This window comes from Mixophyes fleayi, chromosome 7, assembly GCF_038048845.1.
Source record: "Mixophyes fleayi isolate aMixFle1 chromosome 7, aMixFle1.hap1, whole genome shotgun sequence".
Lineage (NCBI taxonomy): Eukaryota > Metazoa > Chordata > Amphibia > Anura > Limnodynastidae > Mixophyes > Mixophyes fleayi.
The window spans coordinates 145,277,859-145,299,651 of NC_134408.1; the positions used below are offsets into that span (position 1 = coordinate 145,277,859).

The window sequence follows — 21,793 nt, forward strand, 5'->3', positions numbered from 1 at the left end:
AGGACGGTGTGATGTGCTGCAGAGTGTACGGAGGACCGTGTGATGTGCTGCAGAGTGTATAGAGGATGGTGTGATGTGCTGCAGAGTGTATGGAGGACTGTGTGATGTGCTGCAGAGTGTACAGAGGACCGTGTGATGTGCTGCAGAGTGTACGGAGGACCGTGTGATGTGCTGCAGAGTGTACGGAGGACTGTGTGATGTGCTGCAGAGTGTACGGAGGACCGTGTGATGTGCTGCAGAGTGTACGGAGGACCGTGTGATGTGCTGCAGAGTGTATGGAGGACCGTGTGATGTGCTGCAGAGTGTACGGAGGACCGTGTGATGTGCTGCAGAGTGTATGGAGGACTGTGTGATGTGCTGCAGAGTGTATGGACGATGGTGTGATGTGCTGCAGAGTGTATGGAGGATGGTGTGATGTGCTGCAGAGTTTATGGAGGACTGTGTGATGTGCTGCAGAGTGTATGGAGGATGGTGTGATGTGCTGCAGAGTGTACGGAGGACTGTGTGATGTGCTGCAGAGTTTATGGAGAACCGTGTAATGTGCTGCAGAGTGTATGGAGGATGGTGTGATGTGCTGCAGAGTGTACGGAGGATGGTGTGATGTGCTGCAGAGTTTATGGAGAACTGTGTGATGTGCTGCAGAGTGTATGGAGGATGGTGTGATGTGCTGCAGAGTGTATGGAGAACCGTGTGATGTGCTGCAGAGTGTACAGAGGATGGTGTGATGTGCTGCAGAGTGTATGGAGGATGGTGTGATGTGCTGCAGAGTGTACGGAGGACCGTGTGATGTGCTGCAGAGTGTACGGAGGACTGTGTGATGTGCTGCAGAGTGTATGGAGGACCGTGTGATGTGCTGCAGAGTTTATGGAGAACTGTGTGATGTGCTGCAGAGTGTATGGAGGACTGTGTGATGTGCTGCAGAGTGTACGGAGGACCGTGTGATGTGCTGCAGAGTGTACGGAGGACCGTGTGATGTGCTGCAGAGTGTACGGAGGACCGTGTGATGTGCTGCAGAGCGTACGGAGGACCGTGTGATGTGCTGCAGAGTGTACAGAGGACGGTGTGATGTGCTGCAGAGTGTACGGAGGACCGTGTGATGTGCTGCAGAGTGTATAGAGGATGGTGTGATGTGCTGCAGAGTGTATGGAGGACTGTGTGATGTGCTGCAGAGTGTACAGAGGACCGTGTGATGTGCTGCAGAGTGTACGGAGGACCGTGTGATGTGCTGCAGAGTGTACGGAGGACTGTGTGATGTGCTGCAGAGTGTACGGAGGACCGTGTGATGTGCTGCAGAGTGTACGGAGGACCGTGTGATGTGCTGCAGAGTGTATGGAGGACCGTGTGATGTGCTGCAGAGTGTACGGAGGACCGTGTGATGTGCTGCAGAGTGTATGGAGGATGGTGTGATGTGCTGCAGAGTTTATGGAGGACTGTGTGATGTGCTGCAGAGTGTATGGAGGATGGTGTGATGTGCTGCAGAGTGTACGGAGGACTGTGTGATGTGCTGCAGAGTTTATGGAGAACCGTGTAATGTGCTGCAGAGTGTATGGAGGATGGTGTGATGTGCTGCAGAGTGTATGGAGGACCGTGTGATGTGCTGCAGAGTGTATGGAGAACCGTGTGATGTGCTGCAGAGTGTATGGAGGACTGTGTGATGTGCTGCAGAGTGTATGGAGGACTGTGTGATGTGCTGCAGAGTGTACGGAGGACTGTGTGATGTGCTGCAGAGTTTATGGAGAACCGTGTAATGTGCTGCAGAGTGTATGGAGGATGGTGTGATGTGCTGCAGTGTGTATGGAGGACTGTGTGATGTGCTGCAGAGTGTATGGAGGATGGTGTGATGTGCTGCAGAGTTTATGGAGAACTGTGTGATGTGCTGCAGAGTGTATGGAGGACTGTGTGATGTGCTGCAGAGTGTATGGAGGATGGTGTGATGTGCTGCAGAGTGTATGGAGGACTGTGTGATGTGCTGCAGAGTGTATGGAGGACTGTGTGATGTGCTGCAGAGTGTATGGAGGATGGTGTGATGTGCTGCAGAGTGTACAGAGGACTGTGTGATGTGCTGCAGAGTGTATGGAGGACTGTGTTAGAGTTGGATGTATTTGTGCAGGAAACGTACATAGGAAAACACCCACCCGCCAAAACAAGAGTTACTTATAGGTAGAATTACTAACTAGTATATTACAAGTCCGATGCATTTCAAGGTGCGACCAAATCGGAAGCTGCGGCAGCTGTGCCAGGCGTAACTCAGCATTGTATGTGTAAGTACTTATACCTGACGATAGCCGTGGGATTCAGCTCTATCACGTTACCCTATTTGTACACAATACACTGATATAATGAAGTGTCATATACACAAGAGAGAATAATGTCACAGATAGATACAGTGCGTATCTTAGTACCACGCCTACAGTACCTGCGAGGTATTCTTCTCCTAAGAGCATACTCGCCAACTCTCCCTGAATGTCAGGGAGACTCCCTGAAATAGGGGTGATCTCCCTCACTCCCTGAAGAGTCTGGCATTCTCCCTGATGCTGAGCCAGTACAAGACGTGGTTGGCTTCGCCATCTGTGGCATGATGACACAGTTCAGAAATTGTGCCCTATGTCCATGTATTGATGCCTATGGAGGTGGCCATTTTCATGGAGACCAAGATTTAATCAAAGGCTGACAGGTAAGACAACATGACTTCAGTAATGGAGACAGAAATGTAAAAGACACTTCAGTCTCTAGAGATTCATTGGCTGCTTTTCTTTAATGCATAGTTGCCTACTCTTCTGGAATGTCTGGGAGACTCCTACATTTCTGGGAGACCTCCCGCGTTTCAGTTAAGTGAACACATCCTTACTACACTTCTACTATTTTGGAATGCTATTTGTATTTTTATAATATATCAGCCAACTTGATATTAAAGTCTAATAGTCCTTTAAATATTCATTCACTTTAAGTAAAAATCTCACAAATGTATTTTGTCAATAAAGTTAATTAAAGTGCATCTGTCAACGGGTGTCAAAAGCTCCCTCCCTGGTGAACAGGACTGAATTATTTTTAAAAGGTTGTCAAATATGTTTATTTTACTCTTTCTTTCCATGTCTGTATACCAGGCCTCCCTCTATTCAGTTTGCACTGAGGTTATTATTGCTCTGGATATCCCTACACCGTCACATACCATGCCAGTAACAAACATGGCCGACGCCAAACCTCCCCACAGATACGCAACGTCTTGAATTAAACGCCTATCACGTGACCGAAGCGGAATGAACCCCGCGGCCATGTTCACTATGGGCACGGGACCATCACCGTTCCCTCGTAGTATAATATCACGACACGAACAGACTAGGAGACGGAGACCGGTGTGCGGACCGTTATTAGGGTAACACCCCGCCCTGACATAGGCTGTCATCCAATCACACCCCTGTGGCGGTGGCGGCGGCGGCCGCCTGCTCTCGCAGACAGCGGAAGTAGTTCCGTACAGTGACGTCTCAGACGCTCAGCTGACGCAGCATCATAACAACAACATCCCGGCTGGGAGACCGGACAGCTGGAGACCGGTCTGCGGGGACTGCGCTGGGATTGGAGTCTGGGGGTTACATGGTCTGCCAGAATACTGACCGGGTGTATTTATATCTATGATCATTAGGACAGGGAGTTTACACTGGCAGATGTGGGGGTGATATATTGTCACATTATACAGGGTAGGGGGGATATACTGAGAAGTTAGACAGGAGCTATATCCAGACATACTAGTCAGACAGCTCTTGAGGGGTTATATTAATAACTAAGGCACATTTTAAGGGGGTATTAACAGATCAGACAGTTGGGGTAAAGAAATATTGCTAGGCAGACATTTGTTAGGGGGGGATATAGTGGCAGGACATACAGTAGTTAGGGGGAGATACATTGACAGGACAGATAGGTCTTAGGGGGTACATAGTGACAGGTGAGACAGTTGTTAGGGGGGATACATTGGCAAGTCACGCAGTTGTTAGGGGGGTGATATATCGCAGGTCAGACCGGTATTGAGGTTGTACTGGCAAGTCACGAAGGGGGAACGAAGTATACTGTCATACATAAGAGATTTATTAACAGACCTAACAAGAGTTACGGGAAATAACAGCTGTCTGAACTGGTCATTCAGGATCAGGAATTATACCGACAGGTCTGTGTAGTGTTGGGATATACTGATAGCTCAGTCTCACTGTTCATTCTGGTGTTGGTTGGTAGATGGCGATGTGTTGGAGGTTCCAGAGCATAAAGATATATTTTGATAGTTAAGAAGTGATTGGTCAGCGGTTCCAGTGTGAGGTCAGTACGGCTTTATGGATTGGACTTGAGTGATTAGGATGGTTTAAACTAGCAAAAAAGGTGGACGTTATTGTAGACTGGACAAGCAAATATAGATTGGTCTGGTGGTTTTAAGAAGCTTAGGTCAGGAACGTATATATACGGAGGACAGATAATACAAATTGACTATCAGTGGTCTGTAAATAATAGGCAAAGATTGGTGGAGTAGAGACACAATGGTGAAGATAGAGCAAGGAGATAAAATACCATATTGGAGAAAACCAGTGTAAAAATATATCTGGACTAAGACTTAAGGCAGCTAAAGAACAATTGATTTAGTATAATAATATGGAACCGGAATGTTAGACCAAGAATTGTGGTGAGAGGTGAAATCAGGACTAGGGTACATATTTAGGCTGGTGGATCTGTTGAGAGGGATAGCTCCAGGGGAATGTTGTGGAGAGACTCTGGAGGAACCTTGCTGTATTTGATTCCAGACTGTCTTCTTGACCTTTGGCGTAAGAGAAAGTATTAAACTAAGTCTGACCACATGTCTGGCCAGGCCATGACTAGTAGTCCGTGTGATCCCTTGGATTCTGGGGAAGGAATGATGCAGACAGAAGATATTGCACCTTGGCCTTCTGGAGATCCGTCCCAGAGTGAAGAAAGAAGCGGACGAGTTCCTGGAGCCTCTGAAGAGGACATGAATTTTCTAGAGGCCAATCTGTACTGTATACTAAGTGAATGGGGACCTTTACTTACTGCAGGACAGCGGCTTCTGGTGTGGGAGAGGCCACTGCCTAGTCTACTTACAGCAGCAGCTCTACATGGGGCGTTTTGGTGAGACTCTGAGTATGGAGGAAGCAATAAGGCGTTTTATTGTCTGTCTGTCTGTATGCTCACAGATCTTACAATGGTTAGAACAAGAAATGACTTGGTCTAATGCATTTCCCGATCAAGGGCTGTAATGCTATAATCACACTCGCTCATCAAATTGATTGCGGGTCCCATATGCAGCTGGGTCTGGGGCAGTAGCGTGAGCATTTTACAGAGTACAGTAGAACGAAACATGTTTTTTTAATGGAAGGCTGTGTATCACTGAGACAAATAATACATATGAAATAACTGGAGTGTTTTTACTTAATTAAATGTATCCACCGTGCGTCCCTCTCTTCCGTACAGTAGTTTTCCATGTTAAGGTGGGACTTTTGCAAGCAGGCAGAGGCACAGGAAAAACTTGTTTATAAAGGGAAAATTAAAAGTAGCACTTTGCACTGTTTAATGAATAGGGTCTAGTCACCATGATAAACTTCATACAGTAAGCCATCATCATCATCTATTTATATAGCACCACTGATGCCGCAGCGCTGTACAGAGAACTCACTCACATCAGTCCCTGCCCCATTGGAGCTTACAGTCTAAATTCCCTAACATACACATACACACACATACAGACCTAGAGAGAGACAGACTAGGGTAAATTTTGATAGCAGCCAATTAATCTACCACTATGTTTTTGGAGTGTGGGAAGAAACCGGAGCACCCGGAGGAAACCCACGCAAACATGGGGAGAGCATACAAACTTCACACAGATAAGGTCGTGGTCGGGGATCGAACTCATAACCCCAGTGCTGTGAGGCAGAAGTGCTAACCACTAAGCCACCGTGCTGCCATCGAATCTCTTAAGCATACTTGCTCACTCTACTGGAATGTCTGGGAGCTCCTGAATTCCAGGTAGGTCTCCCAGGCTAGCAGGCCATTCTCACGCACGCAAGTGGGCAGGATGGGACCCCTCTGGGCTCATTCTTCATCTCTGCCACATCTTTTTAAGCGTGTGGTTAGACACATGGAGGAGTGTCTTGTGCTTCAGCAGCACTATACTGCCACTTCCCATAAAAACTCTCTTTAATTGCTCCGTGTACCAGAGGCACCTGCCCACCAGAAGGTTCAGACATGCCTTCCAATTTTTGTAAGACAGGACAACTGTGCCAACTATTGGTTGGGCAGGACAGTCCCAACCAATAGTCAAATTGAAACTGTCCCGCTTATATCAGGACATATGTCTTACGGTGCAGCCTATCAATTGACTATTGACATTCTTGAAACATGAAACACTGTATTTCTTGCCTTAGTGATATTAGTTACTGAATATTGGTTCAGTCTACAAAATATTTTCCTCCACTGTGTTTCGGCCACGAGTACATTGTTATAATTTGTGAGATGAACAATTTGTAGACAACAAGGATCAGAACATTCCTCATTGTTACTTATTATGATGTGAAGTTTGTTATAACGTATAGAGGAATAATACAATTGAGGGCAATTATTTTGAGTGAAACGTTAAGGCCCTGATTCATCAAGACACAGAAATAAACCTGTTATGTTAAGTAAATTGTACATATATATGTCTATATACAACGAGCAGATGTAAATATACGTCTGGTGATGAATACAGGTCTAGGTCTGCTCTGCTCTAACAGACACTGCAGGATACGTCCTATACATATGTGGAATATAAAGTCACAAAAGAAAGCACAGAAAAGAAAATCAATTAGTCACCTGTTAATATAGTCATTAATGACAAAACATAAAGAAAAAAGTTTTTTCTTTTCTTTTTTTTTTTCTTTCAATACAATACATTAATTGGGATGCTGTGAATGTCTACTGTACATAAAATGCATTTTGCAGTTGCTCCTGATTAGACACATGTTCTAGCTGCATACACATCCATCGTCACTATCACTCTACACTTACACCAGACCTGTAGCTACGTTTGATGATGCAGCGTTGTCTGGCGCATAGTTCGATTTTGGCCATGCGCAGAGCGGTTTCACACAAAATACGACTCGTACCAGCATTTACATATCTTAATTAATCAGGCCCTGAGTATATACTCTTGTAAACATCCACAGGATGAATACAGGTGCTTTGGGTATTTGTTGGTCATGTGACCCTCTCCTTGGTTTTATGCTGTAACTCAGTGGATCTGTGAGCCGTCTGCAGTAATGTGCAGCCATATTTCCTGGGCCATACTGTGACCCAGACGTCACGGTGACTGCTGGGGGGTGATGTTCTCCACAAGGCAGAGAAAGGTGTCTATAATGGATTATGTCATTGGGTCACAGGATTATATGGCTGCTGCGTAGATGTTTCCTATTCTCTTTTGTGTCACCGAATCACAACATTGTGAATCATTAATAAGTTTCCCTCTCTCCTTCCCAGGTTGTTCTCATACTTATCCCTGAGGCCTCTGTTCTTGGTCAGCTTCTTTCTACTCTGTCTGATGGGTGTGAAACATTGGAAAGCCCAACTGCTTCATCACTGTACAGGTAACGACCCTACTCGTTACTCCCTCACACAACACATAACCTGGATTATGTTATAACACTTCCTTTACCAAGGGGGGGGGGGGGCAGCCTGTTCAGATGTCTTCAGTGGTTAATACACCTGTCTTCTTTTCTACAGTTCAGAGCCTGGGGGAGCCCTCCAGTGACAGGTGAGAACCCAAATCCCCGCAGCCAGATGGTCGCCGTTCACTGGGCCCTTATTCAGTCTGCGATTATTGGTGTCTATTCAGAAACTCTTATTTACCGTCCTTATAATATACAGCTACACAGCCATATACATTACAAGAGTATAATAGAAGAATTGCATAATAATATCACAAATAAAATGTCCAACTAGTCTTTGCTAACATCATTTAAAGGGTGCGGTAATTAGGATATCATGTTATACATCTTCTCTGTGGCTGTTTCCTTGATGCCGAAATCATTTCTATTTTAGTAACATAGTAGTATTATTATAATTATAATTATCCTTTATGTACGGGACAGATAATAAATAAAGTAGCAAGATAACAGCTGCAGATGCTGGGGGGGGGGGGGGAGGGGGAGTGGTTTGGCCGCCACCAATAATTAAGCAGCCGTTAGTGACCGGCATTACTGCACAGCTACCGGTGGGAATGTTGGAATGAGGAGAGACGGCAGAAGGTGGTGACATGAAAAATGAAGGAGACATTGTAGATATCTTTAGCTGGTCATCTGCTGGCCGCCATGACTGTCCTTCACACTTTATATTAGCGAAACCTTCTTCCCCAACATATAATGTTTTCTCTTGTGAAGCAATGAGCGGCGCAGGCACCATGGAGGGGGGGGGGGGGGGGACTGCTCCATTTACTTATTAGGATTTATACAATGACATCACTTAAGGGATAATATTAGACAAGTCTAATGTCCATGAGCCACTGGGCCGTAGCTAATTGTACTGTGCGGCCTCAACCTTAATTAAATGTCCTTTTTGCATTCATGTCTGTTACTATTGACGTCCCTGTAGACGACAGTGAGGTGTTCACTTCCCTGTATTCACAAACGGAGCAATGTATAGATGACAGTAACTGTCAGCTGCTGATTTATATTCTAGTTTGTGTGGTCTGGAGGTGAATGTACCGGGTTCTGTATTTGTAGTGAGACGTCTGTGGGAGGATCAAGTCAGCACCGCTTGCTGAGTGTCCCGGAGCTGTGTCACTGTCTGGCTGAGGCCTGGTTCACCTCTCGGCAGTACATCCAGGAGCTGCTGCTGTACAAGAAGCAGAATCCAGGAAAGGTGGGTTCCAGCCGGAGGCTGAAGTGGCATCAAACGGATACAGTCATGTTTATCCCATACCTGCCAACATTGGCAAGTGTTCTCCTAGGAGGTCTGGGGGGCAGGTGGGTGTTTGGGGGAGGGGCTCGAATAATTGTGTCATTAGCCCCGCCCCCAAAACGAGCGTCACTATTTTAGGCCAATAAAATCAGACGAGCCACAATTGTGCACATGATCACACTAAGCCCCGCCCCCTCCATTTAATTGACAGCGCTGCCCAGGAAGCTGGGAGGACTCCCAGAAATTCGTGAGTCTCCCGGACATTCCAGGAGAGTAGGCAACTGTGGTCACCTACATTCATCAGCGGGTTAAAATCAGATATTGCATAGTATTTTCCTCCAATATTTCCCTGTATACCAATAACATTGCAGTGATCAGATGTATTAATGAACGGGCCGTGATTCATACACCCTTCTAATGGGGTCCGAGTCACACTTGACCCTCATCCTTCTGGGACCTGGGCCCCGAGCTGGTATCTCTGTAGTGTGTCACCCAGTCTCAAGAAACTAAAAGGAGACTTCTGTGTACATTTATTAAACTAAGCCTTACATTAATTTTGTGTATATGGTGGGTGTGCTCAGGGGTGGAAGCTGCACCTGTAGAAGGGGACCCACGATTTACACCAGGCGTATAACTTTACTGTGTATTCATGTTCTTCTCTTTCTGCCCCAGTTCTGTGCCATGGTGTGTGCGTGCTGCGCGGCGCTGGCCGTTGTCGGACATTATATACCAGGCATTATGATTTCCTACATAATACGTAAGGTTTTGTTGCGATTGATCCTACCGTTCAGCCGGTCTATGGAAAACACACACACACCATGACCACAGCGCCCCCTTGTGTTTTACAGTGCTCAGTGTTCTCTTGTGGCCGCTGGTTGTGTATCGAGAACTGATCCAGAAGATGTACACCGCTCTAGAACCCATTCTCATGAAGTTGGACTACAGCATGAAGGGGGAACGTCTGCCACGCTCGCACAAGAGTAAGAGCTGAGCCACATCACCATTATAGAGGGGGCATTTAAAGAAAAGCAACCTATGCTTCAAAATCGGGGAAAACATTTTGTTAATCTATGTTTAAAAGTATATTTAGCCATGAATAAGGGCATAACTCCAGGTGTGCATACCTTTCAACATAAGCCCCTATTCTGATCTGGACCAAATTCACCTCTGATTCAGCCAACCACAGTCACAATTGCCCAGGACCATGCTCACTCTTTGATATACCTTGCCCCTCTGCGGGGTGGCTCCTTAAGTGGGACTATTTAGCGGTATAGGTATGCAAAATAGCTCCTTGGGCTAAATTTACTAAACCTTCTACAAAGGAAAGGTGGAAGTGTTGCCCATAGCAACCATTCTGATTCTAGCTATAATGTATCTAGTATGTTCTAGACAATGATAGCTAGAATCTGATTGGTTGCTATGGGCAACACCTCCCGTTTTCCTTTTTAGAAGGCGTAGTAAATCTGCCTCCGGTCTCCACCACCAAACAGACATCCGTTTCACATTACCACTCAGTTATTCTTCTTAATCTGAAGGATTCTGGGTAAACGGTCCCCTCCTTGATTACCGCTGCCTAGGGGCTTCCCTGCTGACCTAGCTTAACCTCCGCTTTATTCAGCAGGACAAAGATGACAATTCATCAGTACATAGATCTTGTTTAGTTTTAATGTAAAATACTATTTGCAGTTATCCGTTTGTGTGCAGACATTTATTTATGTCTCCCTCCTATCAGAAAGACAAACTAAGAAGGAGCCAGAAGAGGGAGAGGAGCCGACAGCGGAGACAGACAGCGAGAGCGAGATTGAGCTGTCTGGGTTCTCTCCTGAGGTCAGTGACGTGTTCATGGCTTGTGGTGCCGGTTGGAGAATTCGCGAATTAAATATACGACTATCATTTAAATCTGTATTTCTACATATCGGGACATAAATAACAATTTTCTAGTCCCCACCAAGTTCCTTGATTTTATGCATCTAATCTCATGTGACAAATAACACCTAATGTATTTATTAGTTATTTATATAGCACCGACATATTACGTAGAGATGTACAGATTATATTTATCATTCACATCTGTTCCCGAACTAAGAGGAAACACTCAAACACGTGGAGAACATACAAACTACACACAGATAGAGGCGGAAATATGGATTTCATAGAGGATTTACTATCTCGTGAACTGTATGTGAGACTCTAGGTATAAGATAATGATAAGATAATGAATATATGACAGTGAGACTGAGCCAGGCATTTGCATTTACCAAAAGGCGAGGTAAATCTGTGCACACACTATTGCAATTATCGTCCTAATCACATGATTACCGACTGTTTGGTCAGGTATTGCAAGAGTGTGTACACTACCAGGATCATGGTTATCCTACCAAGCACATCGCAGCTGTTGATTTGTTTTTCTAAAGTTCATAAAAATCACGATCAGCGATGGAACGCTGTCGGGCTAATATGGCAGCGTGTACACACTCACAACCAGCAGCGTAGGCAGATATCTGTAGTGTGCAGAGTCACAATCTTTTCAGCAGATGGTTAAGAGAAATGGTAAAATTGTTACAGAAATCGTATCTAAAGTAAGTTTGCATCGTGTGAGATTAAGTGTCCTGAAGGTGATACATAAAGGGCAGGACTAGTAACATTGGAACTGAATCTATATTGGCTAGATTTAAGCCTCATCTATAGGAGCAACAGATTATATATTTTGGTATTGGGGTGTTACAGGAGCATGAGATCCCCAAGTCCACATACTTTTGATCATGTAGTGTGTGTAATAAAAACAAAATTATAAAACTTAAGAGTTTCAAAGGCCTCCCCCCCATATACCTGATATATTTGGAATCCCACTTCCAAAACCATGTGCCTGCCCCTTCCATCATTCTGTTTTAGGTGGCAGCATTTCCTCTTACAATACTTTATTGTCCACCCACACATTTTAGCTGCAGGGAAGTAATTAGTTTGATCACCCAGCTATTAGTTCTCCAATTGTTTGTTTTGCGTATGGACTTGTGAACTTATAACAATATTGTGCAATCACCGTTTTATACTCTATTTACAATGTTCTTAGGAGCAGACCACAGTGCTGTGTGTGTGTGCGTGTGTGTGTGTGTGTGTGTGTGTGTGTGTGTATGTATATGTGTGTATATATATATATATATATATATGTGGACTCTGTAGACTAAACTTATCCATTTTTCTGAATAGTGTCCAATCTTCATGATGTATCAGAGCAACTGTTCATCAGTTCTATATATCCCACTCTCGTCTGTGAATAATTACATTACTTTATGCTACCTTTTGTGTGTTGACAACAGAGAGCCCACCACATTAATAATGTCGTTTCATTTTTTTTTTCTCTGCCTTATGGTTGAGATACAGCACATGTCAATGCTGTTAAAGAAGAAATCCACCCTAAACAAGAAGAAATAGTTTTTGGTGAAGCTCATGGAGTTAAAATAAAAACCTTTTTTTTTTTTTTTTTTTTTGTTTGTTTTTTTTTTGTTGTTATTTTAATGCAACATTTGCCAAATCCGCAGGGTCCCTGATGGCTCTAATGACCCGATAGCGCACTCTCCTCTACTGCAGCAATCGGGATTAACTTTGACCCAGCTTGAAAAGTAGTTGAGACAGTTCTGAAGAACAGTTGTTACCTGCCCAGATACCCTGTAAGAAAGTAGTCAGACCTAGTAAGTGGACTGCGAAGGAACGGACTCTCTTGTTTGCATGTCCACTTGGAAAAGTTTAGCTAGGTTTTCAGCTTCAGAAAAACACATTGGTGTTAACAGCATTTACAAGTACTGTATTTAAACCAGAAGTCGGTTGAAAAAGTCATATTTATGATTTGCAAAGCATCCTACTTTAAAATTGGAAGGTATATGACTTAAAAAAAACAACTCCTTTGATCATTGGGTGTCTGTCGCTTATTTCTGCAAAGGTATTACGTTTTCTGTGAAGAACGACTTGGGATAAAACACAGTGGATAACAAACCCATAAGGAATAAAATGATGCATGACATACAGCAATGCATAGCAATATGATGAACTCCCCATTTTTCCATCCAGATGGACGTGAGAATCACAGCCTTGGCCCTGTCTATCACTGACTCTGAGTTGTCCGACGAGGAGGCCTCCATCCTGGAGAGTGGCGGATTCTCCGTATCCAGAGCGACTACTCCGCAACTAACGGATGTGTCAGAGGGTGAGACCATAAGGTGTAACGTAGCGCTCTCAGTATTCTCCAATGGCTGCATAATACATCTGTGTAAAATGTAGCAAAGTCTTTAATATCATTATCTAATAAACATTAAGCTCTAGAACCTAAATATAGTCAGCAGCAGGTTTATGGATGGTAGATCTTGGACTCTGTATTGTGAATGTTATGCTTTTATAAATTAAATAAACCTTGTCCTTAGCCGAATACTGGTCACATTGTGATTGGTTGTATCAGGGATGAGTTTGATGCTATTGGTCAGCAGTGTGTGGAACCAAGAATCCTTGTTAATACAGGAAGGTTATAGGGATGGGGGGGGGGGGGGGTTTGATGACCCACAGGCTGGGGCTTGGGGTAACCTTCATTCTTTGTTTTTGGTTTTTTATTTTTACTTTGGGCAAACCTTTAGAGTAAGGTAAGAGTATTCCCCTCTATGCTGGCACAGTTAGCTCTAGTGTTACCTGAATATAGTAGCAGCTGACATATAAAATACTGTACATACATTATGAGCTCTTCAGTTACATATGATATAAAGATCTACATACATGTATGATATATTTCTAGTGTACGTCTTTAGAGGTAATGTTTCCATTGTATCAAGTTTGGATGCAATGTGTTAAACTGTAACATATATCAAGATTATTTTACTGTTTGCAGACAAATGTACGTGACATAAGAAAAAAAAAAAAACAATCAGGGTTTTCCTGCTCACGGTTCGGTGATTGCAATGATCTTTGAAAGCGTTGAGGCTTGGTTCTTACTGGTAATGAGTTGAGGGTCAATGATCTAGACCAGGCCGGGCCATCCTGTGGCTCTCCAGGTGTTGTGAAACTACAAGCCCCAGCATGCTTTTCCAGTAAATAGCCAGCTGAGAGCTGGTGGGGGGGCATGCTGGGACATGTGGTTTCACAACACCTGGGGAGCCACAGGTTGGCCCGGCCTGGTCTAGGAATATTCGATATAAGAGGCACATGATGTGTCCTCAGTCACAGCACTATAGAAAATGATTATTTGTGAACATATGGACTCTGAGTCTAGGACATTGCACTTTTTTTTTTTTTAGATTTGGACCAGCCGAGTGCTGCACCTGAAGACCCCCCTCCTGCCAAGGACCCTTCTGATTCACCATTGTTGCTGGGGCAGCTTGCAGGTGACGGGAAACATTTACCAGCTGCTGAGATGCCACATTTACCACCCCAGCCCCTAACCTTAAATCCAGAAGAGCTGTTGCCTACACTGACCTCCCCACTCCACTTTGTCAACACCCACTTCAATGGGAAGGGTCAGTTTGCTGGACAGGACAGTGCAATCCATGCCCTGAGCGAGGGAATGGTTAATAGAGCCATCACCACAGCCCTGCAGAGCCCAGTAGCGCCCAGCACCAGCCTGGGAGACACGTCTGCAGAAACTCAAGAACCCGGGGGTGACGGGGAGGAATTTGAGCTTCTGGAGCAGGGAGAGCTGGATCTGATCAGGGAGGAGCTGGGAGAAGCAGAGAAGCATTTAGCCTCCAGCACTCCTCCGCCATCCGTTCCCCCCCACCTAGAGCCGGGAGATACCGCTTCCTAGGCCTGGCGTATGGGAGAAAAGCTGATCTACTTTTATGGTTTCTGTTCTGCCACTCAAAGGTTTATACGCCATGGTAAATGCTGCCCTCTGTAGCACAAAAGCGGTATGACACATTGAGCATTGGCTAAAGCACAGAGTATCCTCGGCCTTCTCAACTGAGAAAGGATTTTATCCAGTCAGCCATCCCCTGCCTTTTAATTTTACCCCTTCAACTTGCTTGTAGTGTTATTACATTCATTTCATAGACCCCAACAGCTGGTTGTATGGATGGATGTTTTTTGTAAGAGTGTTATACTGGGTATGTGGATTTTTATTCTGGTAATTTGTTCTTGCTGAACCTCTCTTTTGTAGCTTGTGAAAATCCCCCAAATACCTAGCTGCTAAGTGATAACCCCTCATTGATCTTGTGGGTGATCAGGGCCGCTCCTAGGAATACGCTGTAAAGGTGCCAACCTCCGTTACCCCCTCTCTGTGCTCCACCTCTCTCCTAGCAGAGATGCCCCGTGGATGGGGCTTGTGATAGTGCTATGAGGAGAGCAAGGGACGGTCTGACACATGGGAGATTGTAGCACAGGACATAGAAATGTGATACAAGGTATCTCTGTTTATTCCATCTCTCTCCATACATACCTCCCTTCCGGTCCTCCTAAGTCCCCCCTGACGGCCGTCTCTGCTCTTTCTAATGTTAGGTGAAGAGAGTAGAATATAGAGGGGAGTGTGTAATCCAGGAGGGACCTGGGGGTAAATGTATCAAGCTGAGCGTTTTCCGGCGGGTTTGAAAAACCAATCAGATTCTAGCTATCATTTATTTAGTACATTCTACAAAATGACAGCTAGAATCTGATTGGTTGCTATAGGCAACATCTCCAACTTTTCAAACCCGCCGGAAAACGCTCAGCTTGATACATTTACCCCCTGGAGTCTGATACTTTGTTAGCAATAACGTCCATACACTTTGTATAATCTGGGTTTATGTTTGATCACCTTGTGATGTTTACTTCTCCTCTTGATGCTTGTTTAGGGGACAAAATTATTCTAAAATCTGCGGCCACTGAAAAAGGATTCGTTTGCTGATTCGTCGAATCCTCTGGGAATAACTTTGCTGTTTGACAGGGCAGGACCTGTCCCCTCCCGACGCAGAACAGTGATCACAGCTCGAAAAAAAACTACTTTTGGGTTAAATAAACCTTTCAAATATAATTATAATTGTTTTTCTCTAGGGCATTGTAGTTCGTTTTTTTGTTGCAGTGATTTTATTTATTTTTTTGGGCATTCAACCTGCAGCACCCTCCTAAAAATATCTATGCCCTATAACCAGACGGGAGGTGCTGTTGTCTGAAAACAGCGGGACCTCAAAGCTGTCTCTAAATATTTAGATTGAACCTTTCGCTCATAAATATTTGGTGACAAACTCAGCCAGAGATTGGGGAAACTAGTGATTAGTCCCGCCCCTCCCATGACAAAATTTGCATATTCAGATAAGGAATGATGTCACAACAGGGGCGTGGTTATGAATTTTTACACATATTTAGAGAGATCGTTTGCAGGTTCATCTAATTACAGCTTCAAGATGGCCGCATTAAATATTTGCGGGTGATTGGGCCGTGGGATTGCCTTGTCCTAGTCTGTCTTATTTTAAACTATAAAATCTATTTATATGTAAATGTTGCTAAAAAACTTCTGGCACAAAACTAAAGTGTGTGTGTGTGTGTGTCTGTATGGACGTGTGGGCAAAATCGGCTGGGTGTGAGCAGAGTGTCATGTGTGTAAAGCCTTTGTATATATGTTTGTATACTTGTATGTAGCTGTATCTGTGTGTAAATGTGTGGGTCTTGAAACATAGAATTTATGTGTGTACAGTGTACTATAATATGATTAACCCAAAAAGAGAGCAATGTATTTAGAGACCGCTCATTCCCCCCCCTCCCCTCTCTGAATAACTCATTAAAGTTGTTACACAATACCTGTGTGTGGGTAGATTTATTTATTTTGTTTGTTATGTTTTATAAATAAATATACCGTCTTGTACTTTGCACTTGTTTTATGACGGCTTGTCACATAATGGCTCCAGAATAACGCAGCCTCCAGAATCCGCAAGTTTCAGATATATCTGCAATTTCGGTTCTAATTAATTAATTTGGTAATTATGTTTTTAATTGTCCCCCAGTATCGCTCAGACATAGGAGTTAATAGTGTGTGTTAGGGAATTTAGACTGTAAGCTCCAATGGGGCAGGGAATGATGTGAATGAGTTCTCTGTACAGCGCTGCAGAATCAGTGGTGCTATATAAATAAATGGTGATGATTATATAGTCCCTGTAAAAATGACCTTTTATGATGATAATTGCAAGGACTGGCTACTTTCTGAATAACATTGGTTTGGCCACTTCTGTGACATCGAAGAACAAACTGCACCGATTCAGTGATTATTTCATGAGGCTCTGTGTGGTTAACAGGTCCCTCCTTTTTACACTGATTAACACTATGATATGAAAGAACTGATTTACATATCTGCATTACTTTCAGAAGCATCTGATACTTCTCTATAAATACTGTCTACCACTATCTTGCATTCAGAGATGGAGCTGTGTCTGGGGCTTCAGCTCCCCAGCAATTTGGGGAAAAACGTTTTTAAGGAACAAACTGGGTCCTGTAACCTGTATTTATGTAATGTTTTCTAGCCAGCTTATGTAATAATGACACATGTATGTTCTGACAGATGCTCTGTCTGATAAAGAGGGTTACAGGGTGTGGCTGCCTGAATACAGACCCTCCAAGGAACACACAATTATCCTCACAGTTTCACTGGAATGCACGGACCTGCTTTGTAAAATACCAAGGCCTGAACCCAAACGTATCTTTTATATCTGTATAAATCCCTGGGTCCATCTTGGTACAGAGATATCATCATCAACATTTATTTATATAGCGCCAGCAAATTCCGTAGCGCTTTACAATTGGGAACAAACATTAATAAAACAATACTGGGTAATACATACAGACAGAGAACCCTGCTCGCAAGCTTACAATCTATGGGACAATGGGAGTTTGAAACACAAGGGCACATGCTACATCATATTGCACATAGGACCAGCTAGAATGCAAAGATAAAAGTATTGAGTGGGCTCTGTGTGTACCAATGTTGGTCAGAGGGTTGTTGTCTTGTGTTAGCTGTGTAGAGGGTGGTAGTAGGGTAATCTAGGGAGATTAATATGGTGGTAGAGGAATATTATAAGCTTGTCTGAAGTGAGTTTTCAGAGAATGATTGAAGGTTTGAAGACTAGGGGAAAGTTCTAATGTGCGAGGGAGGGAATTCCGCAAAGTGGGTGCAGCCCGAAAAAAGTCTTAGAACTGGGAACGGGAGGATGTGATGAGAGTGGAAGAGACATTAAAGGTATTGACATTAAATCTGGGCATAGTATGATGGAATAAGAAGAGTCCTACAGATTCCAATTGATCATTCTGTATTCTCACTATATGCAGTATTTTCTATACACCTTTACATTACATCTAAAAAGAATCATTAGCAATTTGCTTTCACAACTGTTATCCAGCAACAATTTTTCAAGCTGAAACGTACAAGCAAACATTGCCTATCACACTGTAATTATGCCAAACCAATCAAGGGTCACCAAATCACAGCACTTCATGACAAACAGCTAAGCATCAACAGCTCGCCTGATTTCTGACTTTATACTTTGTTCAGCTATACTTTACGCTAATTGACACATCATTAATGTGACCTACTTTACATTTTTTTTAGAAAGGAAAAAAAAATGTTTTTAATGTATTTTTATTTATAATTCTAGTATTAACAGGTGTCAATGTATTTACTATTTCTCTGATGGGATCTTTATATTGTACATATGCATTGTACGTATCCTGCTGTGTGTTCTGTGTGCATACAGCAAGTACCGTATAACCACAGCTTACTTAAACCCGTATGGAAATAGAAATGTTTCTTAAGATCCAATTGTACTTGAATACGGACGGACGTGTATGCAATTTGCTGCCCATATAAAATAAATGCAGATTGCGTTCACTGTGTTCCTTAATGGATCCGGCCCACAAGGTTTAAGACTTTAGAAAGCGTCATGTTATACCTTACATGTGCTAACACACATTACCCATACCATGGAGCATAGGACGTGCTTCAAAATAATGACCTGTTTTTTCATGTGAAACGAAGAGGAGGGCGATGTTTACATGAATATCACATTGAAAAGAAATAGTAAAACTATATAAAAAAACGTGTGCTCATTTTCATGCATTTTGTAACAAATTCTGTACAAAGTCTGTACATGTATGAGAGTCTGAAGCTGAAGCTTTTGTGTGTTCTACAATCTGACGCTAGAGTGAATGGGCAAAATACAGTTATCAGTATACAGATCACACTTATCAAAGACAGACAATCAGAGCAATGTATTTCCACTATCAAAATCCATTCAATGGTGATAATATATGGAAAATAGAACGTTCCCCTCTGACAGCAACAAACTTGTTAAGTAATAGTTACACCGCCGGTAAGGTCACACAACAGGAACATCAAGTTCAACCTTTCAAAATACAAACTGTGTTCATGTAGAGGTCTGCAACGATAAAATACCCGTGTGACCGTTCCCAATCAAAAACATTTCTGACACCAAAGTCACTATCAAAAATATATATATAAATGTGTCTTACTTGGCAAACCGAAATACGTTTTTATTTTTAGAGCTTTGTTCCACATTAAGGATTCATTCACATGTGAGTTAAAACCTATGAAACGCGTTGTAACGTTGATAGTAAAAAAAAAATGATGTAAGTGAATGGACAGCTCAACATAAAGGCCCTTCTATCCAACCACGCCTCTAACAAACCTGTCGTTCCTAGGAAAGAGAGTTACGCTGGGTGCACACGAATGCAATCTTACTTTAGATGCGATTTCTGGAACGATTTTACCGACGACTGAAAGTCCCGATGAGCAGCCGATTCATATGTACACACCTATATGATGTACCTTCACATCTGTGATGTTCATCTCTCATAACCATCTGCTGAAAAGATCGCGACTCTACAGATATCTGGCAGCAATATGCAAACTTAATTTATATAATGGGCTGGACCTGGCCGCACACAAACATCCAGGAAGTGGAAATAGCATCATCGACCTTCGTTGCTTTGCAAATAGTTTACGTTCAGTTCACTCCCTGCAGAACTGTACACAAAGTAGGTTTTATTGTTATAATGGACCCTGCTATATAAAGGAAAATTGCGTGCTTGTTTACTGGTTGCCATAGTGACAACGCTGCAAACAGTAAAAAAAGAAGAATGCGCATTCTTCCTCTTTTTTATATGTTTGTCTTTACAGTGGAGGCTGAACACTACCTCTATTGAATTGCTGCAATTGATACCTGTTTAGTACTATTTATAATCAAGTAATTCTAGCGCCAGAGATTAAGTAGAGAGAATACCGCTGGAAGCAGTGGTGTAGCAGGTGGGGTGCTTCGGGGCCCATGGAGATAATGGGGCCCGCTGACCAGGGAATTAGCAAGCTGTGGGTCCCGGGTTCCTCCTCCCCTCTTCCCTGCACCGGGGCCCACAGTTCGCTAGTTCCACCTCTGGCTAGAAGGCTCTATCCAGCTCAAATGTTACATTCTCAATCATAGTCAAATCATATATATATATATAATTCAATCATAGTTCAAATATGTGGATGTATAGACTATTTTCTGTTTAAAGAGTGTAGAAATTTGTTAAGAACATCACCCATGGCTATACAACAAACATGTATGGTTATATGTATATATATATATAATATGTATATATAATCTAAAAAAATTAAATAAAATAAAAATAAAAAATATTTTAAATATTATATACTTTAAGTCATACTTATAGGACCAAAGTAGATAATACATATTGAATCCAATGTACTTGAAATAGTCATATATGTATTTCTTTTGTTAAATGATTACATTGGGATGACAAATAACTATATCTGGATGCTATATAGCTTTGAGTATTGAGTTCTTTATTGTGAACAGTTCATATATGTAAATCTTGTTATGTATCAATAATTGCATTCTATAATGTGAAGAAGTTTCAAAGGCAATTAAAAAAAAATTCTCTGTTGGAAAATAAAAGTATTTTGAAAGCAAATTCCGATGTATGATCTGCACGAAAATTGCATAAGTATGTACCCAACTTTATGGTGGTCCCTGGTTAAAGGCACAATAAGTAATCTCACTACATTTCACATATTAATATGTATGTATACCATACTTGCCAACTCTCCCAGAATGTCTGGGAGACTCCTGAAATCCGGGTCGGTTTCCCGGATTCCCGGGAGAGCAGGCAAGTCTCCCGCATCTGGCAAATACCTGGCCAAAATAATGTGATTTGCGGTGAATCGCGTCATTTGGGCCCTGCCTCTGCATAAAAACATCATTTCTATGTGGGGGGCAAAAATGATGCCATTGACAGTGCCACGCCCCCTCCCACCCTCTAGTCACGCCCCCTGTCCGGGATCTCCCGGACTTCAGTGCCTAAAAGTAGGCAAGTATGATGTATACACATGATGTGCACCCCGTTTCATCACCTTAATATCTCAAGCCCCGCCCTAGTTCAACCCATGTCAGTTTTATTAGGTGAATTCAAGCCCTGGACTGATCGGCACAGTACAATATGGCCACCCGCTGGCGTAAATTCTCTGGGTGCCTAAAATTGGCTGGATAAACCATTTACTTCCAGTGAGAGTAGCCCCTCTAAGGACAGGTTAAAGAATCAAGTGGTATCTATAGAACTATTCTATAGAACTTTATGTTTGACATTTAAGCACCATGTAGACATAAGAATTAATACATCTAACATTACACAAGGCTTTGGCCACATAATGTCCTTTGATGACTTTTTCAGATTTGCAGCCGTAATACCCGTAATGTTACATGAAGGATCAATATTACATCCAGGATCAGCCGGTTCAATATCTGGCTTGTACTAGGATATTAATGGGTGATTTGTTCTATACTTGGCATGACCTGAGAGCTGGGGGACTGATGGTTTTATTATTGGGCAGTTATTATGTAACTGATTTGTGATTTTTTTA

At 43.0% G+C, this 21,793-nt stretch overlaps 1 protein-coding gene across 2 annotated transcripts; it reads left to right on the top strand.

Annotated features, from left to right (window-relative positions):
• Window positions 1-3,279: 3,279 nt before the first annotated feature.
• RETREG2 (reticulophagy regulator family member 2) lies at window positions 3,280-16,670 on the top strand. Of its 2 annotated transcripts, XM_075181023.1 has the most exons (10): window positions 3,280-5,124; window positions 7,507-7,613; window positions 7,750-7,780; window positions 8,748-8,886; window positions 9,598-9,682; window positions 9,774-9,905; window positions 10,658-10,752; window positions 12,991-13,126; window positions 14,202-14,288; window positions 15,729-16,670. In XM_075181023.1, exons 1-10 carry the CDS (start codon window positions 4,835-4,837, stop codon window positions 15,779-15,781), a joined length of 1,155 nt encoding a protein of 384 aa, XP_075037124.1. In that variant the 5' UTR covers window positions 3,280-4,834; the 3' UTR covers window positions 15,782-16,670. The 2 variants fall into 2 exon arrangements, with proteins under 2 accessions (XP_075037124.1, XP_075037123.1); XM_075181022.1 differs by having other exon boundaries at window positions 3,281-5,124; window positions 14,202-16,670.
• Window positions 16,671-21,793: the final 5,123 nt, after the last annotated feature.